Below are 27,569 nucleotides of genomic sequence, written 5' to 3' on the forward strand. Positions count from 1 at the left end.
TACTGGTTCAGTAATCTCACGACTGGACTACTGTAACTCCCTTCTAGCTGGTCTACCTCTATGTACCATCCGACCACTACAACTGATACAAAATGCAGCAGCACGACTGATCTTCAACCTTCCCAAATTCTCCCACACCACCCCTCTGCTACGTTTCCTCCACTGGCTCCCAGTAGCTGCACGCATCAGATTCAAAATACTGATGCTGGCCTACAAAGCCAAACATGGAGTAGCACAATCCTACCTCACAGCCCTTATTATACCTCGCACTGCACCTCGTATATGCAGAGTATCCAGTACTGCTCGCCTGGTCCCTCCATCTCTGAAGGTAAAAGGAAGACATTCATCTAGACTCTTCTCCGTCTTGGCCCCTCGGTGGTGGAGTGAACTTCCTCTTGAGGTCAGAACAGCTCAGTCACTGAGCAATTTCAAACGGTGGCTCAAGACGTTCCTCTTCTGAGAATATTTAGATATATATTTATAACCTTCTTAATGTCTTACTTATGTATAGAATCTACAACACGGTGAATAAAAAGATTGTTGGGAGTCCTAGTGAACCAGAATTGATCACTTCATTGATTGTAACATGGAAGCACGTTGGACGTCGCTCTGGATAAGGGTGTCTGCCAAATGCTTTAAATGGAAATGTCACAGTGTCATTGTTACTGTGGACAGCCTATTGTGATTGGGACTGTAATTCCAATGTCTATATATATCTGTTAAAGACAGACTCTTCAGAAAAGCAGGTCATAGCAACAACTTGATTAACCATGTTTTTTTTTTTTGTTTGTTTTTTTGTTTTTTACTGTACCTCAGGGTTTAGTATGCAATCATTAATTTGCAAAAATTCCCCGATGTTCTCTCTTGTTGGCTCCGATGTCTGGTTGTGTGTTCAAGTTCAAGTGAACTTTATTGTCATTTCAGCTATATCTTAGTCAGTAAAAGACAGTATATAGTTTCACCGCAGTGCTGCCTTGATCAGATCAATTTCTGTCAGTGATATTTACGGCTGTTGCCTCGTACCAGGAAAAAACGTTATGCCAGACAGTGAATAAGGAGTGTTGATATGAACACTGACCGCGACTGAGCTCTGATTCACTGAAATTGATTGCGCCATTCCCCTCACATCTCTGTCTTGGCTGACCTTGCTGTTTTCCATTGCGCAATCTGGTGATATTTTAAAAGAAAATAATCAAATAAATTAAAAGATGAGACTGCCTGTCTAAACGTCACTTGCACGTTGTTACTGAAACTGCAACCTTACCCACCTCAAATCAACTTACAGACCCCTGAGCAAGGGCCTTCACCCACACGTCAGTGTTCCTTAATTTATGTTATATGAGCCAAACTGAATTGTTGCCTTGGTGACTGAAGGGCGCGAGCAGTAGCAGATTGTCAATGTGAACCTGTTCAAATTGAACCCCCTTCAGTACATCCAGTGTTCATCTCAGGTCTTCTGTAGTGCAGTCCATGCTCTGCCGCTGCATGCCAGTAGACCTGAGTTAAATGGGTCACAGTCCTAGGCAGGTTGAGGTGAACTCTACACTGAGTTGGATGATGCAGTACTTGGCTAGAACGCATGATTCTAGAAACTATGCACAATGAGATTGGTTTTATTGAATACTCATGACCTTGTACCTTAATAAACCGAAATAACTGCTAAATTTGATGTTGTGTGGATAATTTGCGATAATTTGACAGTTATAAAAAAAGGGGTAGATTTAGTGTAATTGTCCACTTTTAATCAGTGTTTGGGTTTTGAGATCTTCTTTTAAAATTACTTTAAAATTACTATTAAATACAGATGCTACTAAATACTTATGCTACCCTAAATTTACCAAAGATGTGTGTTCACTAATGGCTTCTTGTTCAGTACCACAAAGGCGTGTGTGTTTATGTGCGTTCACTAATGGCTTCTTGTTCTTCATTGCATTCTCAGGCACTGGAGACACAGTTGCAGTCATGATTACTGAGTCCTATGGTAAGGAACTCTTGGGCCTTCTGGATCGTAACCTGACCGTGCTGGTGTCTGTGACGGTGGGCTCACGTGGCCCCCCCAGGGCCATCAACCGTGGCTCGCTGGTCTTCGTGTCCATATCCTTCATCGTCCTCATGATCATCTCATCTGCCTGGCTCATCTTCTTCTTCATCCAGAAGATCCGGAACACCAACGCACGCGACCGTAGCCAGGTCTAGAGCTCTTTCTCTTTTGTTATTTTTTTTTCTTTGTTAATTTTTACTTCTCACTTCTGTCACCACTCAACATTCTGTGTTCTGTGACCACTGAACATTTTTTGTATAACCCCTGAAAACTCAATTCTGATCTACATAGAATAAATGTCTTTCTGGACCTGGGAGTAGTACGGGGTTAAAATGCTCTTGAAAAACATTGGCAAACACTCTAGATTTAAAAGGAAGCTCTTGAGACCTGAACAAACTTCAGACATAGTGGGACTTTATTAGGATTGATCGCTGTGAGTGTGTTTCTTTATTTTGTAGCTTTAATCATAGCTAAATTAAATTGGATCTGGTTTCAATGGTGGAGAATAAATAGCAGAAATGACTGGTTGTGCTTGATAGACAGTGGTGTTTGAAAGTTTGTGAAACCTTTAGAACTTTCAGTATTCCTACAAATACCATCTTAAACATCTCAGAATCTAGAACTTATGAGCTGGATATGTTTGTGGTACTGAGTGTTGTTTTTTTTTCATTCATACCATTAGTGCTTTTTTTTTTTATCTGGTTACATCAGTAGTTGCAGTCTTGCCACAGGACTGCTCAGAGACTCATCCCATTCTGAAAAATTTGTGTGGTTCCTAGGGGTGTTTAAATCAATCATATAATTGATGCATCACAATGCAGACATGAATGATTCTGCATTGATGCACTGCAGAACATAATCAATTATATCATAATGACGTTGCTCTGTGATTGTCTGGTGGTTGCATAAAAATTATCTATAAAAAAGTTGTGCCGTTAGTGACTTTGGCGGCTTTATCTGAGTACAGGGCTGCTCCGGGTAGGTGTTTCATGATACGTGTTGCGGCATTCGCCGACCAATAGAATCAAAGCAGGCAAGTTTTCTGTCTGCCACTTTGAAACACACAAACAAAGCGCGAATGGAGGAAAAGCTGATCCTAACAATCTCTGGTTGTCCAGAGATCTATGCCACAAAATTATCATCTCATGGCCAGTTTAGAACACCACATGTATTCTTCCTTGTGCTGAGCCCCGCTGTGAGTGGCGCTGCTGCATTCAGTTTGAAAGCAGCTTTAGATTTTGTCCTATGAGCAGAAAAATGGTCTGTGTGCAGTCCACGCTCACTTGAGTCCACCGATGTCTAAACCAGCCATTTTCTGACATTTGTGGCTTCAGGTTGTTATGGGTTTGGGTTGGTGTGTAGTGGAGGAAACTCTGGTGAAGCATGCAGAGAAAGGAGACCCACCGGGAAGAAAGATAATCTCAAGCCGCTGCTGGGGTTTCAATCACGTTCTATGCATCAGGACTGGGCCAGACGACTAACTCATCCCACAGAATAGTGACATACTACCAGTATATACAACTGTTATAAGGTGAACACAGATATTGTCATCATGTGGCAATGTAGAACATATATGGGATGTATCTCGATGTGTCAATATTGAGGAATTGGCCTCTTTGGCTACTGTCATCCAGCGAGAAGAGTTTGAGGTCATTACTTGGTAACTGGTGAAGCCCAGTTGTACAAATTATTTGTTTTACACAGTTTAAACCTTTTTTTTTTTTTATTAATTAGTTGTAGGGCTGCACGATTTGGGGAAGAAAAAAAAATATTGCAATTATTGAGATCAATATTGCGATATGCGATTGCGATATAATAAAGGGAACTTGCTTGTATACCAAAGTCGCATACAAATTACTAATAGTGAAATGTTTCATTTCAAAGTGAAACATACAAACTACTTATAACAACTTGAAATGCCCAGTGCTTTCAAAATACAATATTATACAAAATATTAGCTTAGCTAAGGTTAAGATTTGTAAACTGAATTTCTTAAGATAACCTTCAAAGTTTGAGAAAAGTTAACTAAACAGCTAAGAACAGTCTAAATAGTTAATGCCTACGTTTAGCCAAAACGTTGTTTGGAGGCTGACATGAACACAGGAATGCATAGTTTAGCCTAGCTTAGCTAAGGTTAAGACTAAGGTTAAGACTTATATAAGACTTAAGACTTTTATAATGGCCAAATATATTCAAAACAATTGTCCAGCCTTACCTATGAAATGTAATCCCCCGGGATCTGGTTTGGAGCGTACAGCGGTTTGTACAGCCCCAAGCAGCACAAGAGTGAGGCATTTTTATGCACTTCTCGCCATAGACATGTATATGCTTCTCTCCACAGCAGAGCCTATCGCAATATGGCGGCGATGTTGACGTACGATGCATTTTGTCATGCGGCGTCACCCATATGTCTATATGAGTCACGAATCTGCGGTCTCCATTGAACCGAATCGAAAGTCATGTGACCAAACACGTCACATTCGACTGAAGTGAGACTTCAGTCAGCTCGCAAACTTTGAGAGAATGAGTGATATGTTGCCGATTCTGTCCATGTACTAATCATTTAAATCGCAGCTTTTTGCGTTAATGTAATCGCACAGACTGACATCGCGATTACGATTGCGATTAGATTCATCATGCAGCTATAATTAGTTGTAATGTTTGAGCCTAAAAGTTCTCTGATTGGTGGAAAGGAAGACTGGTAGTACCCTAGTGGGGACACTAGCTACTAACTATCATTGTGTCCATGAGCAAGACAGTTAACCCTGAGTGTCTCCATGGGGACTGTTCATGTAACAGTTTTAAGGCACTCTAGATAAGGACATCTCATAAATGTAGGAAGAGGCTATGAAGAGAATGGCTGTGTGAGTTTTAATATTTATGTATTATTTTTATGATTTTAGTTGTTTTGTTTATTTGTTTGAGCAGTTGACAGTCCGAATATTCACACTTTATTTTTTGCAGAGAAGACTTGGTGATGCAGCCAAGAAGGCCATTGGGAAGCTGACCACCAGAACAGTGAAGAGAGGAGACAAGGTAAGGGTCAACCGTATCAACTGAGCTCATATCTAAAATTAAAATGGGTGTTGTAGAATATGACATGATTTTTAGCCAAACTTTAGTAATATTGAGGCTTGAGAAATTTCCTGTCAGAATTACTTAATATTTAGAATATGGTAATCTCCTGGGCATTCAGAAAAATTAAATAGTGCACTTACACTATAAATGTTAACCTGCATTTTTAGTAGGGCTGCACGATTTGGGGAAAAATACATATTGCGATTATTGAGATCAATATTGCGATATGCGATTGTGATATGATAAAGGACACTTGCTTGTATTTCAATGAAAAGTTGCATACTTATAGTGAAATGTTTAATTTCAAAGTGAAACATACAAACTACTTATAACAACCTGAAATGCCCAGTGCTTTAAAAATAATATATTGTACAAAATTAAATAAATCACAAAAACTCTTTTACATTACATTTACATAAAGCCTGGTAAGGCTAAGCAACTGTTTTGATTATATTTGGCCATTATAAAATCCCGTATTATAGTTCTTATGTTTAACCAAAACGTTGTTTTGGGGCAGTGGTGGCCTAGCGGTTAAGGAAGCGGCCCCGTAATCAGAAGGTTGCCAGTTCGAATCCCGATCTGCCAAGGTGCCACTGAGGTGTCACTGAGCAAAGCACCATCCCCACACACTGCTCCCCGGGCGCCTGTCATGGCTGCCCACTGCTCACTCAGGGTGATGGGTTAAATGCAGAGGACAAATTTCACTGTGTGCACCGTGTGCTGTGCTGCTGTGTATCACATGTGACAATCACTTCACTTTGTTGTTGTTTGGAGGCGGACACAGGGATGCATAGCTTTGCTAGCTTAGCTAAGGTTAAGATTTGTAAACTGAGGTGAAATTCTTTAAGAAACCTTCAAAGTTTGAGAAAAGTTAACTAAACAGCTAAGAACAGTCTAAATAGTTAATGCCTACGTTTAGCCAAAACGTTGTTTGGAGGCTGACTTGAACACAGGAATGCATAGCTTAGCCTATCTTAGCTAAGGTTAAGACTTATAAAATGGGATTTTATAATGGCCAAATATATTCAAAACAATTGTCCAGCCTTACCTATGAAATGTAATCCCCCGGGATCTGGGTTGGAGCATACAGCAGTTTGTACAACCCCAAGCAGCACAAGAATAAGGCATTTTTATGCATTTCATGCGGCGTCTAACCATATGTCTCCGAATCGAAAGTCATGTGACCAAACACGTCACATTCGACTGAAGTGAGACTTCAGTCAGCTTGCAAACTTTGAGAGAATGGATCGGATATTTTTCCAATCCAATCCATGTACTAATCATTTAATACGCAGCTTTTTGCGTTCATGTAATCGCACAGAATGACATTGCGATTAGATTAATCGTGCAGCACTAATTTTTAGCCTAGTTTATTAATATTTTCATTTTTTTTTCTGCATGCTATCTGAGAGATAGGATTTTTCTTTTTGGTCAAAGCCTTGCCATGTCTGTGAGCACTCCTTTGTAGGTCCACTCCTTTGAGATGAGTGGGTTGTGTTGTGTCTCAGCAGATCAGGAGGGTGTGATAGGGCTGGTCAAGGACAATCGGCAAGGACCAGGCATGAATAAAACATTGGAGGACTCTGCAAGAAATTGCAGATCCCAGAAAGTCAGCGCAGGAATGATTGAGCGCTGCAGGACAGAGAGGATAGGGAGGGCAAGGGAGTGAGTGAATGTTGTCACTTGAGGCTTGTTAAGTTTAAGCATGGTCAAAATGTCAAATACATATAAAAGCATAAATCATTTATTCATACAAATGGTTCTAATGGGTTCTTCTAGCCATTCTCTCAATCAGGGATAGCTCTCTCTTGGCATCTGGAACAATAGGGTGAATTTTATGGGAAAATTTTTGATATTTGGTTGAGGCATTGTTGAAGGTGAAGGGATTAAAGGGGAGATAAATGGCTTGTTGAAACTGAGCCAGGTCCAGAGGTCGATGGAGGAGGAGCCCTATCCCTGGCACTCCTTTGAGACGAGTGTGTTGTGATGCATCGACCGCTGAGACGAAGCCCATTAGAAACAGGACACCATGTGGCATGCCACGACCTTGACCACTGCTGAGAGAGGTGGGATGAGTTGGATAGCAATGACAGAAATAGCATCTGTGCAGGAGGAGGACTGCTTCTGCCATTACACATGGAGCTGTTATACAGTCTTTTTTGTGTCTGTTATCAGTTTTGTAGAAACATCTGCTATTAACCTGACTTTTTATTTATCAATTGGTGTATGAAAAGCTAAACCCTACCAAATGATGTTTAATGCATTGAAATTAACTAGTTTCACTGAAAAAAAAGGTCAGACAGAAAGGTCAGACAGAAATTTAACAAATTTACTGCAAATACAAAAATATGTCAGCAAATTATGTAGTGGTGTTGTGAGATCCAAATATCACTTCCATGAGCTTTAAGGAGTACATCCATGCGGTTTGGCAAGGATTCATACAATGTATTGATGAAGTCATCAGGAATAGCAAAGAAAGCAGTCTTGCATGCCTCTCAGAGTTCACCAATATTCTTTGGTTTCATTTTCCATGCTTCCTCTTTCATCCTACCCCACACATGCTCAATTATGTTAATTTCTGGTTACTGGGCTGGCCAATCCTGGAGCATCTTGATCTTCTTCGCCTTGAGGAACTTTGATGTGGAGATGGAAGTATATGATAGCGCACCATCCTGCTGCAGAATTTGGTCTCTTTATGGTTGTGAATATAAAAGGTAGCTAAGATTTCTAGGTATTTCAGACTACCACCCTGCTGATCTCTCACACACCCCCAAATTGGATGTAAGCACATACCATGATTTTTCCACCACCAAACATCACTGTTTTCTGGGTAAATATCGGATCCATGCGGGCTCTAGTAGGTGTCTTGCAATATTTGTGGCAACTGTGGTGTAATTCAACAGAAGATTCATTTGAAAAATCCACCTTCTGCCATTTTTCCATCCTTTTAGCAGGCTGTGGGCCTTGGCAAATGCTTACGGTTTTTCAATTGTCTTTTGTTTAGTGCTGGCTTCTGGGCACCGATTTGACCATGGATGCCAATTTGAGACAGAATCCGACAAACAGTTCTGGTTGACACAGGGACATCAGGTGACCAGGTCTTGTGGCGATCTGCTGCAGTGGAAAATGAGCTGGCCTTGTATTTTCAAGCCAACAAACAGACCTCTCGTGTAGTTGTCTTGCGGGGTCTGCCTGACCTGGGCTTGTCAAAAACGTCTCCAGTTTCTTCAAATCGTTTTTTTTTATACTCTGTATTGACGCTGAGACATATTGAAGGTGTCTGCCACATCAGCAGTGGATCTGGTCTTCAGCCTCTTGATAATCAACACTTTAGTCTCAGGGTGAATCATAGGCATGTTTGCATAGGTCTAGTTGCAGTTGATGTGAAGATCTAGTGTACTGGGGTTCTTTTTATACACACCTGAGACCTAACTGATCCATAATTGGTTACAGGTGAAGCTCATATGACAAAAATTGACTCAATGGGCTTTACCAAGTATTAGAATACATAAATACATTGCTACATAAAATGCTGTGAAAAAGTACATTACAGGCCAAAAGTTTGGACCTACCTTCTCATTCAATGTGTTTTCTTTATGACCATTTACATTGGTATATTCTCACTGAAGGCATCAAAATTATGAATGAACACATGTTCATTCTTTTTCTACGTATTAAAATTAGTTTTTCTAGTGACTCATTCATTTATTGACGTACCATTCATTTGAAAAGGGTAACTCAGTGCTTGGAACTTCCAGGAACACGTCACTGTGTTTATATACTGTGATATTTTGGGCCCAATTCAAGTCATATTGCATGTCGATTATGAATTCTCCTCTTCAGCTCCACTCACAACATTTAAATTAGAACTTAATTGAAGGTTGTTTTTAGCCAGCATCATGGTGGGGACCAGGATCTCCTTCCTCCTGTGCCACATCCCTCCGTCAGCAGAGATTGATATCCACCTTAGGCCATAAATAGCACTCCATTGATTTGCTTCCTCAACCTATCATTCTCTGCTCTTCTCCCACCTTTTTTAACCTTTTGCTTTTTTCCCCATCATGTGCTTATTGTTATGCACTATCCTCTTGCTCTCATCTATCAACTCTTAAAGTCAATTGTGTTGATTGTCTTGACAATGTAAAGTGAAGTGATTGTCACATGTGATACACAGCAGCACAGCAGTGAAATTTGTCCTCTGCATGTAACCCATGCATGTAACCCATGCTTCCTTAACCGCTAGGCCACCACTGCCTCACCACTGCCAATGGTGACCAGTTGGTCAACAAACTGGGGATTAACTGGTCATCTAACCAACACAAAACTCCTCAGCATTTTTAGATACAATTCTGACCACTGGCTATGCTTTGTGTGTTTTTAGGAGATATATTATTTAATGTACAGTCATGGCCAAAAGTTTTGAGAATGACACAAATACTGTTTTTCACAAACTTTGCTGCTTCTGTTTTATGGCAATTTGCATATACCCCAGAATTAATCATTTTGGTGATCCTCTTGCAGTGGTGGCTTAGTTATTAAGGATGCGGCCCCGTAATCAGAAGGTTGCCAGTTCGAATCCCGATCTGCCAAGGTGTCACTGAACAATGCACTGTCCCCATACACTGCTCCACGGGTGCCTGCCATGGCTGCTCACTAAGGGTGATTGGGTAAAAGCAGAGGCCACATTATGTTGTGTGCACCATGTGCTGTGCTGTGTATCACAATGACAATCACTTCTCTTCACTTCACAACGATTTTCATTCGTTTCATTAACAACATTTATAACTGTTTATTCCTGGACATATAATAAGATATATGTTCACTTACACTTTTCTAGACAAGTTTATATGTGTGAAAATCAGTCAGGTACATAATTACATGTTGCTGATGTAGTATTATTTATAGACCCCCTGGACCTTACTCCTTTACCTTACTTTACTTTGCAGATGCTTATCCAAAGCGACTTACAATTCTGTTATTGTGTGTTTTAGTGTTGGAGTCGTCTGAAATACTTTTAAACAAGTGGGTTTTCAACTGCTTCTTAAAGGTGGCAGTAGTCTTGACACCGAGTACTCAGAGTTTCTTAGTGAATTTACAGACTTTGTTTCCAACCTGGGTGTATCTGGATAAAACCCTAATTTTCAGTGACTTTAACATCCACTGTGATACATTAGAACAGCATTCCTGTCTATACTAGACTCAGTTGGAGTTAAAAAAAAAATAATAGGACCTACTCATGAAGGTTGTCACACGCTCAATCTTGTACTGACCTTCAGTTTAAATATAGAAGACATAGTCATTCTTCTGCAATCTGAATATAATATAATCTCAGATTATATTCTTATCACATTTCAAATATGTCTTAGACACAATAAACTAAACTCCCCTCATTATGGAGACAAACGGGCAATTACATCAAGTATAGAGCAGAGGTTTATTAATATCCTACCAGATTTATCCCCAGTGAAGAGACCAGCAGATAAATCCTGGTTCCTGACAACTGCTAAACGAGGACATAGCATGAAATGAACCAGAGGGTCACCACAGCCACCACCACCGTAACAACTACAGCTTCAGGGATCTTCAAGTGGACCAGTAACACCATAATGGACATGTAATGTAGACCATGACACTGGACTACATCCTGGACTTCTCCAACCTTACAACTGTAGGACTTATTATTATGTTTTCATTCTTTCCTTTCTATTGTACAAATCATCACCAACCCTGCACTGACACTATTTGCAGGCTGGAAGGTGGTCCCTCTCTGTATCACTCCTTTCCAAGGTTTCTTCCTTTCTTTTTTCTTTTTTTCTTTGTGTTGAGTTTTTCCTTGTGTGCAGAAGGGTCAAGTGTGGGGGGTGTCGACTGTGGGGCTTGTCAAAGCCCATTGAGACACACTGTGTGAGATTTTGGGCTGTATAAGAAATAAATGTTGTTGCTGTTGTTATCAACGCTGATCAACTCACCGACAGACCCCGCTGAACTCGACCAAGCGACCAAATTTCTAGAATTAACACTGTGTCGTAGGTTAGAAAATGTCCCCTCAAAAGTAAGATGGAAAGAGATAAGAATTTAATACCTTGGTATAATGATCGCACGCGATTGCTTAAGAATACCGCCCAGAAATTAGAACAGAAATGGCGTCAGAGTAAATTGAACATATTCCGAATAGCATGGCAGGAGAGCCTCCTTAACTATAGGAAGGCTCTTAGTGCAGCTCAATTGATGGATCTCTCCTTGTTAGTAGACAAGAACAAAAATAATCCCAGATTCCTGTTAAAATTATAGCCAAGGTAACCAGGAATAAGACAGAAACAGATACTACCACTCAATATCATCAAAGTAGTGACCTACACAACTACGTCCCGGTGTAAAGTTTCTCCCCTTGCACACGCTAAATTAAAGCCCCATATCACACACATCCCGAACCCCAACAGAACACATTTACCCGTAACATAGTTAACTATTCACCCACAAGGCATGCTGGTCCCAGCTCATGGCCGACACACTACATATTGAATGAGAAAAACAGTATGCGAGGCGAGTAGTATGCGTTGTACTTCCACTGTACTGCGCGTGCGGACTGGACACCGACACCGGGCTGGAACTGGACGAGCTGAGCGGTGAATTCATGTTCAGTATTCGAAAAACAGTAGACGAGAAGTACCCGGATGACCGACTACTTCCAGCCGAATTCTGTAGTAGGCATTCGATGGACACTTCACTATCCCAAAGCACTTCACTATTGAAAGCAATTCATATTGTGTTGGCAGTTCTATGGTAACAGCAAACCAGAAATCAGACTATCTGCTGAGGGTTGTAAGTCATTCATAATGTTTTGAAGTCTAAATATTTGCAACTTCCTTGACAAAATGTTTCTTTTTAGCCTGAATTAGATTTAATTAGACCAGATGAATATATTACATGTTTATTTTAGAATGATCATTACATAGATAAATGTTTTTATAGCTAATAATAATTTAAAAAGCATTTCTCTAGGGAAATGTTATATCGCAAGAAATATCGTTATCGCAATATTCAACAACAATATCACATATTTTCCCAATATTGTGCAGCCCTAGTCAATATTAATATGGAAAATAATCTTCAAATAGCAGACCACCGATTATAACGCTTCAACCTTCTTAAAGATCATGAATTAATTAATCTAATCTTGTCCCCAAATGAATGAACTTGCACATTGGATCCGCTTCCTACAAGTTTCCTTTAACAAGTAGCACCCAATGTAATAAATTCTATCCTTAAAATTATTCATTCGTCGCTTAGCACCAGCCAAGTACCAAGTTCGTTCAAGGTAGCAGTTATTGGACCCCTGATTAAAAAGCCTGATCTTGATCATAGTCAGCTTTCAAATTATAGATCGATATCCAACCTTACAACATTTATATAAAAAATTTTAGAAATTACCTAGACAGCAACAATATACATGAAGTATATCAGTTGGGATTTAGACCTCATCATGGCACTGAGACAGCGCTGGTTAAAGTGGTTAATGTCCGGCTGTTGGCCCCTGATCAGGGACGCATCTCGCTGATCTGAGTGCAGTGTTTGACACTATTGATCACACTATTCTCCTTTCCAGGTTAGAGAATGTTGTTGGGATTAAGGGAACAGCCCTTGTATGGTTCAGATCATATCTGACCAGACCGCATCAGTTTGCGGACATCAATGGTGATTTGTCTTCATGTAGTAAAGTAGAGTTTGGTGTTCCACAAGGCTCTGTCCTAGATCCGTTACAATTTTCCTTATACATGTTATTCACATCATTCACAGACAGCTTTCATTGCTACACTGACAACACACAGTTGTATCTTATCAGTAATGCCAGATGAGAATAGACTATTGAAACAGAATAGAGAATTGTCTGAAGGACATTAGATGCTTACCAACTTTCTTCTGTTAAACCCTGATAAGACAGAGGCTCTCGTGCTTGGGTCTCAAGTATCCAGACATAAGCTGGCTGACTACATCATAACTCTGGATAGCCTTTCTATCTCACCAAGTACTGAAGTAAAGGATCTAGGTGTCCTCATCAATGCAGGTCTCTCATTCAATTCGCTTGTAGATAATATCCCTAGGATAGCATTCTTTCACCTTAGAAATATTGTGAAAATAAGAAATATTATTTCAATGCATGATGCAGAAAAGTTGGTCCATGCATTTATTACATCAAGGTTCGATTACTGCAACGCACTACTGTCTGGATGCTCTAGTAGGCGCATGAGTAAATTCAGAATGCTGCAGCCAGAGTTCTAACTAGAACCAGGAAATTTGACCACATCACCCCAGTCTTACAATCAACAACAACAACATTTATTTCTTATATAGCCCAAAATCACATACAGTATGTCTCAATGGGCTATGACAGGCCCTACAGTTGACACCCCCCACACTTGACATTTCTGCACACAAGGAAAAACTCCACACAAAAAAAAAACTCTAGGAGAGAGAAAAAAAAGAAACCTTGGGAAGGAGTGATACAGAGAGGGACCCCCTTCCAGGGTAGAGTGAGCCTGCAAATGGTGTCAGTGCAGGGTTGGATATGATATAATGAGTCCTACAGTTGTAGGGTTGGAGAAGTCCAGGATGTATTCAGTGTCATGGTCTAGATTACGTGTCCGTAATGATGTTACTGGTCCATTTGAAGATCCCTGAAGCTGTAGTTGTAACGGTGGTGGTGGCTGTGGTGACCCTCTGGTTTGTTTTATGTTTTGTCCTTGTAAAGCAGTTGTCATGAACCAGGATGTATCTGCTTGTCTCTTCACTGGGGTCTGCCAGTAGTCTGGGTGCTTGATTCCATGTCTCGGAGAAAAACAAACAGAAGCAGCGGCAGACGGTTGCACTGTACGACCGATACTGAAATCTGTGGTTATAATGGTATATTGGTGCTACAGTGGCCCGGTACCCTAACTAGGACAGCCTAACTGGTGAATTTAACTTTGTCTGTGTCTAACAGGGGGACTCTGTGATAAACTGGACTTTATAATTGACACTGTGTCAAAATCAAGTGAAATGAGGGTCTAGGACTTTAGCAAAAAGCCAGAGAAAACAGATAGGTTTTGAGATTGGATTTAAACACTGAGACTGTGTCTGAATCCCGGACACTGACAGGCAAGCTGTTCCACAACTGCGGAGCTCTATAGGAGAAGGATCTGCTCCCAGCTGTGACCTTCTGCACCTTTGGTACCAGTAGTGACCCCGCACCCATTGATCGAAGGGGGCGTGGCGGTTCGTAAGGAACCAAAAGTTCACTCAGGTACTGTGGGGCGAGACCATTTAGAGCTTTATAGGTTAAAAGTAGGATTTTGTAGTCAATCCTAAATTTGATGGGTAACCAGTGCAGTGATTGTAAGACTGGGGTGATGTGGTCAAATTTCCTGGTTCTGGTTAGAACTCTGGCTGCAGCATTTTGTACTAGCTGGAGTTTACTCATGCACCTACTAGAGCATCCAGACAATAATGCATTGCAGTAATCTAACCTTGATGTAATAAATGCATGGACCAGCTTTTCTGCAAAAAATGATTGAAATGATATTTCGTATTTTCGCAATATTTCTAAGGTGAAAGAATGCTATTCTAGTGACATTATCTACGTGCGAACTGAATGAGAGACCTGCATCAATGATGACACCTAGATCCTTCACTTCAATACTCGGTGAGATAGAAAGGCTATCCAGGGTTATTGTGTAGTCAGCCAGTTTATGCCTGGCTGCTTGAGGCCCGATTATGAGCGCTTCTGTCTTGTCAGGGTTTAGCAGGAGAAAGTTGGTGAGCATCCACTGTCTAATGTCCTTCAGACAATTCTCTATTTTGTTCAGCTGCTGCCTCTGATCTGGCATTGCTGACAGATACAGCTGTGTGTCGTCAGCGTAGCAATGAAAGCTAATACCGTGTTTGCGGATGACGTTGCCTAAAGGTAACATGTAGAGAAAAAAGTAACGGACCTAGGACAGAACCTTGTGGAACACCAAACTCTACTTTACTATGTGAAGACGAAACACCATTGATGTCCACAAACTGATATCGGTTGGTCAAATATGATCTGAACCATTCAAGGGCTGTTCCCTTAATCCCGATAACATTCTCTAACCTGGCAAGGAGAATAGCGTGATCGATAGTGTCAAACGCTGCACTCAGATCAAGCAGGACAAGCAGCGAGATGCGTCCCTGATCAGAGGCCAACAGCCGGACATTAACCACTTTAACCAGCGCTGTCTCAGTGCTATGATGAGGTCTAAATCCTGATTGATATACTTCGTGGATATTGTTGCTATCTAGGTATGTGCTCAGCTGCTGGGCTACAACTTTTTCTAAGATTTTTGATATGAACGGAAGGTTGGATATCGGTCTATAATTTGAAAGCTGACTGCGATCAAGATCCGGCTTTTTAATCAGGGGTCTAATGACTGCTACCTTGAACGAACTTGGTACGTGGCCGGTGCTAAGCGACGAGTTAACAATTTTGAGGATAGAATTTATAACATTGGGTGCTATTTGCTTAAGGAGCCTTGTTGGAATCGGATCCAAAGCGCAAGTACATTGATTTGATGATGAGATTAATTTGATTAATTCATGCTCTTTAATAGGCGAAAGATGAAGAGAAGCCCAAGCATTTACAGCATTTACCAGACACCCTTATCCAGAGCGACTTACAATCAGTAGTTACAGGGAGAGTCCCCCTGTAAGTGTTAAGTGTCTTGCTCAGGGACACAATGGTAGTAAGTGGGATTCGAACCCTGGTCTTCTGGTTCATAGGCGAGTGTCTAACCCACTAGGTCACTACCACCCTGGGTTGATAGGGTTGAATCGTTCTAATCGGTGGTCTATTAGAAGATTATTTTCCATGGAAATATCGGCGGAGCTATTTGTTGTGCTTTTAATCTTCTCTCTATTTGCGACAATTTTCGTATTAAAGAAATTCATAAAATCATCGCTACTATGATTATATTGAGTGGTCGCATCCATTTCTGTCTGATTCCTGGTTAGTTTGGCTATAGTTTTAAACAGGAATCCGGGATTATTTTTGTTTTTGTCTATTAACGAGGACAGATACGTTGATCGAGCCGCGCTAAGTGCCTTCTTATAGTTAAGTAGGCTCTCCTTCCAAGCTATTCGGAATATGTCTAATTTACTTTGACGCCATTTGCGTTCTAATTTCCGGGCGGTCTTCTTAAGCGAGCGCGTGTGATCATTATACCAAGGAATTAAGTTTTTATCTCTTACTATCTTCCTTTTGAGGGGAGCGACTATATCTAACGTACTACGCAGTGTTAATTCTAGACATTTGGTCGCTTGGTCAAGTTCAGCGGGGTCTGACGGTGAGTTTATCAGCGTTGATAAATCTGGTAAGGTATTAATAAACCTCTGTGCCGTACTTGATGTAATTGTCCGTTTGTCTCTATAACGAGGGGGATTGAGTTTGTTGTGTTTGATACATATTTTAAAAGCGATGAGGAAATGATCTGAGACCATTTCAGATTGCGGAAGAGTAACTATATCTTCTATATTTAAACCGAAGGTCAACACAAGATCGAGCGTGTGACCACCTTCGTGAGTAGGTCCTGTTACATGTTGGTTAACTCCAACTGAGTCTAATAAAGACAGGAATGCGGTTCATAGTGAGTCTTCTAATTTATCACAGTGGATGTTAAAGTCGCCGACAATTAGGGCTTTATCCACAGATACAGCTAAGTTGGAGACAAAATCTGTAAATTCACTAAGAAACTCAGAATAAGGTCCAGGGGGTCTATAAATAATAATCAATGGAATGAATTTAGGATTTTTATTTTGTGAGACTACATGAGTTATATTGGTATATAGAATCCAATGAATCCAATGAAATTGGATTTCATTGGATTTTTCTTTTCCCCTCAATTCCAGAAGGGGCAGTGGTGGCCTAGCGGTTAAGGAAGCGACCCCGTAATCAGAAGGTTGCCGGTTCGAATCCCGATCCGCCAAGGTACCACTGAGGTGCCACTGAGCAAAGCACCGTCCCCACACACTGCTCCCCGGGCGCCGGTCATGGCTGCCCACTGCTCACTCAGGGTGATGGGTTAAATGCAGAGGACAAGTTTCACTGTGTGCACCGTGTGCTGTGCTGCTGTGTATCACATGTGACAATCACTTCACTTTATTATTATTATTATTTTATTTTAGAATCTCAAAAGAGTTAAATCCTTGTCCGGGTTTATGAGTAATACCGAGGTTATCCTTATAAATTACTGCAACGCCACCTCCTCTTTCAGTTAAGCGAGGTTGGTGTACATAGCTGTATCCAGGAGGACTAGACTCCTTCAATGCTACAAATTCATTTTGTTTTAACCAAGTTTCGGTCAGGCACAGTACATCGAACCCCTGATCTGTAATCATTTCATTGACAATAAGCGTTTTAGGTGTAAGGGATCTAACATTTAATAATCCTATTCTTATGTCGGGGGTGCTGGTGGTACGTTCAGAAGGAGTGATAGTAACGGGTAGTAAGTTCCCGAAACAGACACCCCGCCCAGTCCGTGGAACAGACACAGTGTCAGCATATTTATGAGTTTTATTATTAACGTTTCACTGCACTGGCTACCCATTAAATTTAGGATTGACTACAAAATCCTACTTTTGACATATAAAGCTCTAAATGGTCTCACCCCGCAGTACCTGAGTGTGCTTTTAATTAATTATGACCCGCCACGCCCCCCTGCGATCAACGGGTCAAGTACAGAATTTCACAGCTGGGAGCAGATCCTTCTCTTATAGAGCTCCGCAGTTGTGGAACGGCTTACCGGTCAGTATTTCAGTATTCTATTCTCCTTTGTTGTCCCTGGCTGGTGGTGGACTATATAAGAAATAAATGTTGTTGTTGTTGATGTAGTATTGGTGGAGGGGCGGTTAAATCCTGGGTACCAGGCTAAATTTTTTTAGGTATTTTTTTAGGGTAATTTTTAGGTTGGGTGGCCAGACATCAGATATCATGGCAGAAAATGACAGTACAAGAGCAGCAAAACATAAATATCATAGATAATATTCCAGCTGTGTAATATAAGAAGTTCTCTATACAATAAATTGTCTGATAAAACAGATGAGAGTATTCAAAATATCTGTATATACATACAATTGGTGTGTGTGTGTGTGTGTATACCATTCTCCATTCTCCATCCACTAATGGAAAGCACTCGGGTACATAATTAAACATAAATACAGGAAACAGTCACTCATAATATACTTTTAAATACAATAAAAAAGGCAGAGAAAATGTCTAAATAAAGAGAATCCGCCTAACGTTGAACTTGGGGAAACTGAATTTACCGTAACACCATTGTCGGGGTAGAGACACTTACTGACTGACTAGGCTGGTGTGCATACGGGGCTAGAAATGAGTCTAGGAAGACTCCTGACTCCTTAATTAAATGTAAATTTCGGATGTGCTCCTCTAGCTCGGCTATTTTCGTCATTTCGGATAGTCTTCTACACTTTCCACAGGTAAAATCCTCACTACTGACAGAGTTCAACAAACTGTACATTTCACAAACTGCACAGGGGATTAGAGAGCGAGCCATAACTTACATTTGAGTTTAGGTGATTCTTAATTTAGTGGAAATTCAGGAAGTTCTTGGAAGTCTGGGATAAACAGTTCTTGTTTACTGAACCCTTTATTCTGTTAAGGATTTTGGTTAAATTGCATTCCTTCTATCGTTACATGTATAAGTAAATAGCCACAGTAATGATATTCATAATAGTGGGCAAATACAAGACTGTTATGTGTTTGGAATTTAAAATGTGTCCTTTCTCTTTTATATTTAAGGAGACAGACCCAGACTTCAACCACTGTGCTGTGTGCATTGAGGGATACCAACTGAATGATGTAGTCCGCATCCTGCCTTGCAAGTGAGTTCACGTTGCTATGCAATTATGTCTGTGATAAACAGTTCTTATTTACTAAACCCTTTATTCTGTTAAGGATTTTGGTTAAATTGCATTCCTTCTATCGTTACATGTATTAGTATAATGCTACTGGAAATTTATTGTCCTGCTGTTAGGTCTGGTTGTCCCTTTCCAGTCATAACAAAATGCAGATATTTCACTGCAGTCCATTCCTAGTTGTTGTCCAACGTCACACATTTTTTTCATCAGTGCAAATTACATTTGGCATCACCAAGAAATGTGCGTCACTGAAACCTGTGTGGCTGTGTTCAATTTATTTTTAGCCATGATTCTGCTAGTGACCTCTACAACGCTTCAGGAATCTCCACTCAGACTCGCGTGGGCACACACACACGTAAACGCACATATTTACTTGTGCTCACGCTGGGCCCGACACCATCTGTTACATCTGCCCTAATCACACAGCTTCACCTGTGCAAATGTGAAGACTGTCTGCTTCTCTCCCTCCCACTTCAATGCACACACACTTACAGAACCATTCACATGAAGTGCAATTTCATGTGAAGACCTGAGTGGTGCCTGTCAGTCGGTGGTGGTAATGATGAGAGTTGATTCATCTAGAGGGGAGAGTGCAGGCAGAGGGCTTCAGGCTGAACGGCACTGTGATCCTCTCTGAAAGAGAAAAGACATGACTAGATTCGGTTGTAGTCAGTATTGCAACTTTCAGAAAGATGCATCATTGTGATAACAACTAAAGAACCAGCTTCAGTAGCTACCTAAGCAGAGCTGCTTCAGATTTTTTTTTTTCAGATTTGTTTCTGCAGACCTTGTGTGTATTTTAGATTGACTATGTAATGTTAGATTAATAAATTTGCTAATCAAAATGAAAGGAATTATAATTTGTCTGCATGTTTGGATGATCTGAGATCATGACTGGCCACCGATTGCCTCCATCTGCCAGCATTTTAACACACTTCTCAACAGTGTCAATAAAGTGTCAGGGCAATCTGTATAGTAGCAGTATCTTCCCTTTTGGTATATATTATCACTTCTTACACACCTCTCTTTTTTTAGCCTCAAAACTTTTTTGTGTGTGTGTGTGGGTGTGTGTATGCCAGCATCTGTTTGGAGATCAGATACAGTACAGGGGTCTCGTGACAGTAATGCCTCTCAGTGCTCTGACCTAATCGGGCCTGATGCGGATACTGTGGTGAAAAACTGAAAAGATTTGCAGTCAAGGGCATTTTTCTTTAATTACTAGCATTGAGAACTTCTTGGCACCAGTGTGTTGATTAAAATGAGATCTCTTGATTAGGGGTTTATTAAATGGGTGTTAAATCTTCTCCAGTGGAAGGCAGAGTAGAAGATAGGTAGTGTTTGTGTTTATAATATTTTTTTCACTGAAAGCAATTCAGCTGCCCAACCTGCTATTTGTAAAATTTGCATCAGCCTCATATCCACCAGTGGCCTCCCATGGGTTCATAGCACATCCACAATCAATAACCAGCAGCATAAGTAATGGCAGTGTGCTTGACCTGGTCTGGGCCATTCAATTATGTCTTTGTACATTAGTTTCACCCTTTCTCTGTCAAACTACTAGTGACTATTCATGTTACCATTTCAAATCTATGTATTCACTGCTATACTAATCTAATCTAAACTATATATTTTTAACTGTATTGTTTGTTATTTAAGAGCACTGTTTGGTAAAAACAATGGGGTTTGATTGGATGATCATTTTAAAAAAAAGGTTTCTAATGAAAACTAAAAGGTAAAAATCTGAAGTCAGTAAAAACCGGCAGTAGGCAAGTAAAATGTATTTATTATTTTTTTAATGCTGTTTGAAAACACTGTGCTATGAATGATTTACTTTTACAGCATTTAGCAGATGCTCCAGAGCCACTAGTTACACTTCATTTTTTTACTTTTTGTGAAAATGAAGTGATTGGCATTGCACAGAAGAGGTGCACAGCCCTGCATCATGCATTTTTTCTGTTATGTTTTCCTTTGTAGCACCAGAGAGTCTCCCTCCTGCTCTACTAGTATGTTGTCTCCTCCTCTCTAGTCTTTTAAACACTCTCATCATTAATTCATTAAGCACTTGTTTGTGTGCGCTACAAACAGAAATAAAAGCAGCCAGGCCTAGAGAAGATCACTCTCTACATGACTGCGAGCCACGGTCTTCCACCTGCCCCTACCTGTTCGCTCTCGCTCACCTTCTAAAGGGTTTGGTTTGGACATGTTTTCGCCGTTACCATACCAACTCTTTTACTGCTCCCAGCTGTTCACGTAGTCAGCCTCCACTCACACAAACATCAGCACCGTTTTAAAAACATTAAGGACACTTAACCTAAAGAAACATCTGCTTATGTACACATTCTCTAATGCAGTTCCTGAGTGACAAAGCAAATTCACTGATCAAATAGCCTTTTATGTTAAGGTCTTTTAGTGAAAAACACCAAACTATCGAGAAGGTAATGGACAGGCCTGAATTGGATTCTGTCACTCCCTTCATTCCAGCCACAAATGGCCATTATGTTTGGGACATTTTTCCCCCTTCCTCTACTTGCTTGTGCTGTATGTGGAGACAGAAAGACCACTGCTCAGCTAAACAGGGCTGGCTTTATGGTGCTGTAGGAGCTAAGGAAAAGGAAGGAAATGTCAAAAAGAGAGCTTTGAAGGAGTGCGTTCTGCCTTTGAGCTCACAGGCTTCCGGGTTCCCGTGTGTACAAAGCTGTCAGCTGTGGTTTTACTGCAGCTTTTCTGGTCATTGTCCATGTTCTTTTTAAAAACAGGCTTCTTACAAGACCATAGGTCTGCTGTTCTATTATTATTGTGAAATTGTTGTGCTTCCGTTCTCTGCTTCTCCAAGCTGTGCTTTGTTAATAATGGCAAACTGACCTGAGTTTGGCCTTTTGTCTTTTCCCCGCAGGCACGTCTTCCACAAAATGTGTGTTGACCCATGGCTGAACGAGCACTGCACTTGCCCCATGTGCAAACTCAATATCCTTAAAGCCCTGGGCATAATGGTGAGGAATCTCACTACATTTACACATTTCATGCAATATATTAATTTTGTGATAATTAGGGTTGCTTTTCTCATTAATATTTATTTAATTACTTAAGAGCATTTACAGAAATAATCTGATATTTTGTATTTTAGTATTAGGTATTTAAATGTATGACTTCATGGTTATTATATCTTTTTATTTATTTAACTGGATAGATTCTTTGATGGATACTTTGTCACATCCATTAATTGGCTCTCTACTCCCTCTGCTGGAGAGACGATGGACCTTCAAGCAACGCTGGTGTCATTTCTTTCTTCACATTCCTTCTTTAGCCAAACCTGCCCTGCATGGACAATGCTGCATTCGACATGGACCGGATATCCCACAGCCAGACGTCCAGCCAGCGGACTGCCCTGGTAGACCTCTCCTCTGAGACCAGCATTAGCGTTGAGCCCCTACGCAGCTCTGGAACCACACAGATACCATCAGACATAGAGCTAACCCCTCGCACCGGAGAGATTAATATTGCTGTTACCAGTAAGGACTCTAAATGGCTCACCTCCTCAGCTGTCTTCTATTTTATTTAACCTGTTGGTTTTCTCTGACACACCTATCTGAAACCTCTCATTTTCACTGAAATAAAGCAGTGGTGGCCTAGCGGATAAGGAAATGGACCCGTAATCAGAAGGTTGCTGGTTTGATTCCTGAACCGCCACAGTTCTACTGAGGTGCCACTGAGCAAAGTACAGTACCCACACACTGCCCCCATGACTGCCCACTGCTCTCCAAGGGTGATTGGTTAAAAGCACACATTTTGTTGTGTCACTGTGTGCTGTGATTTTTTTTACAATGACAATCACTTCACTTTTACTGCTATGTGTGCTTTATGATTAATACTATTACTCAGTCCTCCTGTTGATTTATGTTTGAGCTTAAAGATCAATATGCAATACACATTGGAAAGAGGGCTTTATGTGTTTGTACACCTTGGGCAATGGTCACCAGAAGTGTCATGTATGGTAATAGCAGGAAGAGTGAGTTACTTTTTACTTCCCATTAACTTCAAATGGGATTACTTCATGCACCACCTAACTGAATTGTGTGTCTATTATGTTGCATGCAACAGAAATTTAAAAGATAATAAAGAGTGATAAATAAAGGTTTAGAATAAAGATATATTTCAGTCTTACAGTTGGCCTTCAAAGTATTTGGCAGCAATTAATGTGCAAGTTTCCCACTTCTGTGAGACAGAATGTAAAAAAACGTTTTTATCACAATAAAAAATTCTGACAACTTGACAGGTTATGCAAGGGTCAGATATATCACTTCAAAACATTTACATTAATAATTTAACAATAAATCTCATAAACCTTATTACCAAAGTAATTATTCCACATTTAATGTAATTTCTATATTTCTCATCTTCTAAGTTGCTGCATTTAAGTTAATAACAAAAATATTGACTGTTCATAGAAACTGTTCATTAGAAACGTTACATCTTAAACAGGGTGCAGTAGCATTAAAACTACTGGACTCTCTAGGAATAACTGGCATACCAAAAAATTGTTTATATTTCAGTGTATGTGAGAATCTGTCATTTTTCATTATTTCTTTAATATGAGAGTTATATATTGTTGTTGTCATAGTTTGTATAAAAAAGCATGACATTTTTTGTTGTGCATAGGATTGGGAGAAATTGTTTATGCATAAGAAGGAATCTTATATTAGACAATTCTTTAATATACCTTTATAACTACAATATATATTTTTACTATATATTCTAAAATTATTTTTAAGCACATTTGACTGTGAAACAGTCAATACACAATACACATGAAAGTCAACAATCAACTTTCTGCCATGAGCAATACGAAGTAACAGACCCTTTATTCAGTTTGGCAGTGCAGGACATAATTCCAATGAAAATGAATGGGAAGCCTGAATGAATGAAGGAGGCCTGAGGCTCCTTCTAGTTGCCTTACAGCAAGCTTTAGAATTCCACATAGGACCCACCTGGGTCCTTTATGGAATCCATGGACTAGTCTATTGGGATTCACCAAGATAGCACCTTTCAACCCATGGGCCCCAAATTGTAATTTATTTGGTTATCTGATAATCTGATAAACTTAAATACTACATACCTTGACTTCCCTGACCACTACTGTTTCTTCTCACAAAGAATGTCATTAATGAACACTCTTCCAGCAGCTGTGTAAGTACAGGATCTGCACTTCCTCCAGGGATGAAAACAACTCAGTAGATTAATATCTTGATCCAAATCTTAAGAAAGCCTGTATGAGCTGTGGGTTTACGCCTTTATCATTTTAGTCTCCCTTTATCAATCTCTTGCTGGATGCCCTGTGCTCCTCGCTATGGGTCAAACAGTCTTTTTTATTTTATTTGTTGCGGGCACTGTTTCCTTCTTTGCCTCCTTCCATCTACATTCTGCTGTCTCCATGGCGACTATCTCTACGCGGGCTCCCTTCTTGCCTTTTCCTTCGTCTCCTGGGGCCAGCACACTCTCAGCTCTACCAAACAAGCTACGAGTGATCCCCTCCCCCTTTCCTTTGTTGACAGAAGAGTGGTTTATAATCGGCAGCTTCGGCCTCCTGAGTGCACTCACACTGTGCTATATGATCATCAAAGCCACGGCCGTCTACCCCAGTGCTGAGTGAGTGTTGTCTTATCTTTTTACTTTTCCTCGCCTTTGAGTCTCATAGCACACAACACTCCAAAGAGAACGGTACTTCCAGTAAACTTCACATCATCAGTCAAGTGCAATCACCCAAGTAACATGACTGGAATGCAGAAACAAGGGTGGTGTTACTAGGGGGGAACTGAATACTACATATTGAATTTAACTGAATTTAAGTCTTAAGGCCATATTTATGAACTGAACTGGCCAATCACATCATTGGTTCTTAGTGTTCTGAGTGGATGATTGCAAAGGTGCCATGCCAGCTGTCTTCCTCTGTCAAATGAAACAAGGAACAGCGGCAGAGATGTTTGTCTTTTTTCTTGACCTAAAACGAGACAGATTCTCTGTTCAGACTTAAATAAAATAAATCCTGGTGAATTGTACATTCCTGTTTACATTAACAGTTGTGGGGACAAGCTTCTCTCACTGTAAGGTGATAGTAGCCTAGTGGGTAACACACTCGTCTATGAACCAAAAAAAGACCCAGGTTCAAATCCCACTTACTATCATTGTGTCCCTGAGCAAGACACTTAACCTAAGTTGCTCCAGGGGGGGACTGTCCCTGTAACTACTGATTGTAAATCGCTCTGAATAAGGGCGTCTGATAAATGCTGTAAATGTAAACTGTAAACACAGTGGCTTTTTATCTGTGCAGTTGTTTTCCTTCATCTGCAAAACATTACATATTTGTGATTTGAAAGAGTTTTTCCATTCTATAAATATCCATGTAGATGCAAAGAACGAGGTTATAACTGCATGTTTTTTACCGGAGTCTTTCATTTGTGAGAATTTTGCCTTTCCTGCAGTCTTCCAGGGTACTGCATCTTTGCAAGTGGCTGTTGGGAGACTATGGCTATCTGCAACACACATGGCGTATCAGTCTATATATTACCTCAACTACACAATGGCAGTGAATATTCAATAATGCAGACAAGAGATTGTACTGTATGATGTTTTGAAAATGACATTGTTAAGTCTCACTAAAAGATACTTGGCCAGAATGTGTATGATCACTCTTGTACACTTCTGGCGATCTGAGTGTGATTGTGGCCATATTTCAGAGTTAAATGAGTGAGGCAAAATGTATTTCCTCATGATGATTATTGTTTATGATTTTAGTTTAGTTTAATAAAACATTAATGCTATATTTTCTTTTTTTTTTTAGCTTGGTGAGAGACTGAAGACTACTTATATCCTGAAGTGCCTGCCTTCACCTTTTTCATTGCTTTTTTTTAACTAGCTTGTACTGTTTGTCCTCTTTTTAAATTAAGGTTTTAGTTAATTAATTAAATGCTTTAATTACATTATCATGTGTCTGCCTCAAATCATTCCCTGTATTTGCAATACACTGTGAGATTTTGTGTTCCTTTTGTTAGGGGGCAGGGGCAATGGTGGCCTAGCGTTAAGGAAGCGGCCCCGTAATCAGAAGGTTGCTGGTTCGAATCCTGATCCACTGAGGTGCCACTGAGCAAAGCACTGTCCCCACACACTGCTCCCTGGGTGCCTGTCATGGCTGCACACTGCTCACCGAGGGTGATTGGTTAAAAGCAGAATGTGCTTGCTGCACTGTATCACAATGACAATCACCTCACTTTCACTTAAAAACACCAGATCAGTTATTCCTGTGAATTTCTCTATGGTTTCTTTGGAGATTTTGTGTTTTCATGTAAATGTAAATTGAAATTAAAAAAACTTTCTTACTCATATGTTTGGCAAATTGTCCATTCTGGTTTAAGAAATAACTTTTAATGCAACTTTGACTGTAATGAATGTGTGGTGATTTAATGAATTAATTGATAAACAAACAGGTCATTTTTGTTTGTTATTAAATTTTTTGATTAACACTTCCCTCTCTTGTGCAGGTGGACACTTTTTCAACCGCAACTCTATGTCGCCACGGAGTGTTGTTTGCGAGATGGAGCTTCCTGATATTCAGGCTTCTTTGGACCTGTATGATGAAAACAAATCATGAGGCCAGTGCCCTTGAGGTCACCTGCCCTTGCCACCCAGTCTCCCCACCCCGCCACCTCTTCACTTGGTGGCCAAGTATCTTTTAGTGAGAGTGACACTATGACAACACATCACAACTCTTTCTAATGTCAAATCAGCATTGTCCAGAGTGACCCCTTCTCCCATCTATGAAGAATGTACTGCAGCAAAGAGGTGCTGTGGGAAAAGCCTTTTTGACAAACTCAAAGTTTTCAATTGTTTCCCCTTTTTTTGGTTTCTCATGTAGATACTGATGTTCCGAAAACGTGATCTATTTCAGAAAGAAGCACAAAGCATTTGCTGTTAGTTGGTTGTATTTATGTTAAGCTTCTTGGCTCTGTGTACCATAGTAAATAATCAACCTACTTTCGGAACAAAGGTACAGGCATAATGAAAACAACTAAGACTGTCCTATGCAGCAAAGTGGAGAACAATTTTGAAGATGTTTGAAGGGGACCTGGACATTCCTTCCCACCGGGACATAGCTTAACGAAACAACATTATTCCCCTTGTAGTAATCAGTGTTCCCGTGTGTGTATGTATGTATGTATGTGTGTGTGTGTGTGTGTGTGTGTGTGTGTGTGTCATATATATATGGCAGACCTTTTAAACATATTAAAGAGAAATACTTCAAATACTCATTGACTATTAATCTTGTGGGGGTGGGGTACATGCAAGAATCCAATAATCAGAAAAGTTTTGTGACCTCTTTCAATATTATTTTTTTCATAATAAGTCAAGTTAGGAATTATGATTTAAATACTGGATACATTTGATCAGAAAGTGGGTGACTTGTTTTTTTATCTTAATACAAAATTGATATGAGACATGAGTTTATTGTTATGATCATGTCTTT

At 40.2% G+C, this 27,569-nt stretch overlaps 1 protein-coding gene across 5 annotated transcripts in view; it reads left to right on the forward strand.

Annotated features, from left to right (window-relative positions):
* The window catches only part of rnf130 (ring finger protein 130), a 40,127-nt gene extending 12,775 nt beyond the window's left edge, over nt 1–27,352 (forward strand). Inside the window, exons 4-11 of one of the 5 annotated variants that reach the window (XR_003743040.1) lie at nt 1,940–2,190; nt 5,006–5,077; nt 18,936–19,018; nt 21,948–22,044; nt 22,359–22,563; nt 24,604–24,697; nt 25,890–26,182; nt 26,587–26,604. Coding sequence is in view for 4 of the 5 variants with exons in the window: in XM_028960622.1 (XP_028816455.1) it covers nt 1,940–2,190; nt 5,006–5,077; nt 18,936–19,018; nt 21,948–22,044; nt 22,359–22,563; nt 24,604–24,697; nt 25,890–25,893; nt 26,587–26,781 (1,001 nt within the window). In the remaining variant the exon portion in view is untranslated. Of the gene's footprint in view, nt 1–1,939; nt 2,191–5,005; nt 5,078–18,935; nt 19,019–21,947; nt 22,045–22,358; nt 22,564–22,670; nt 22,708–24,603; nt 24,698–25,889; nt 26,183–26,586 lie in introns of those variants that run through there. The other 4 variants (XM_028960622.1, XM_028960623.1, XM_028960624.1 and 1 more) reach the window with 4 other exon arrangements.
* The last annotated feature ends 217 nt before the right edge of the window (nt 27,353–27,569 follow it).

This window comes from Denticeps clupeoides, chromosome 18 (genome assembly GCF_900700375.1).
Source record: "Denticeps clupeoides chromosome 18, fDenClu1.1, whole genome shotgun sequence".
Taxonomy (NCBI): Eukaryota; Metazoa; Chordata; class Actinopteri; order Clupeiformes; family Denticipitidae; genus Denticeps; species Denticeps clupeoides.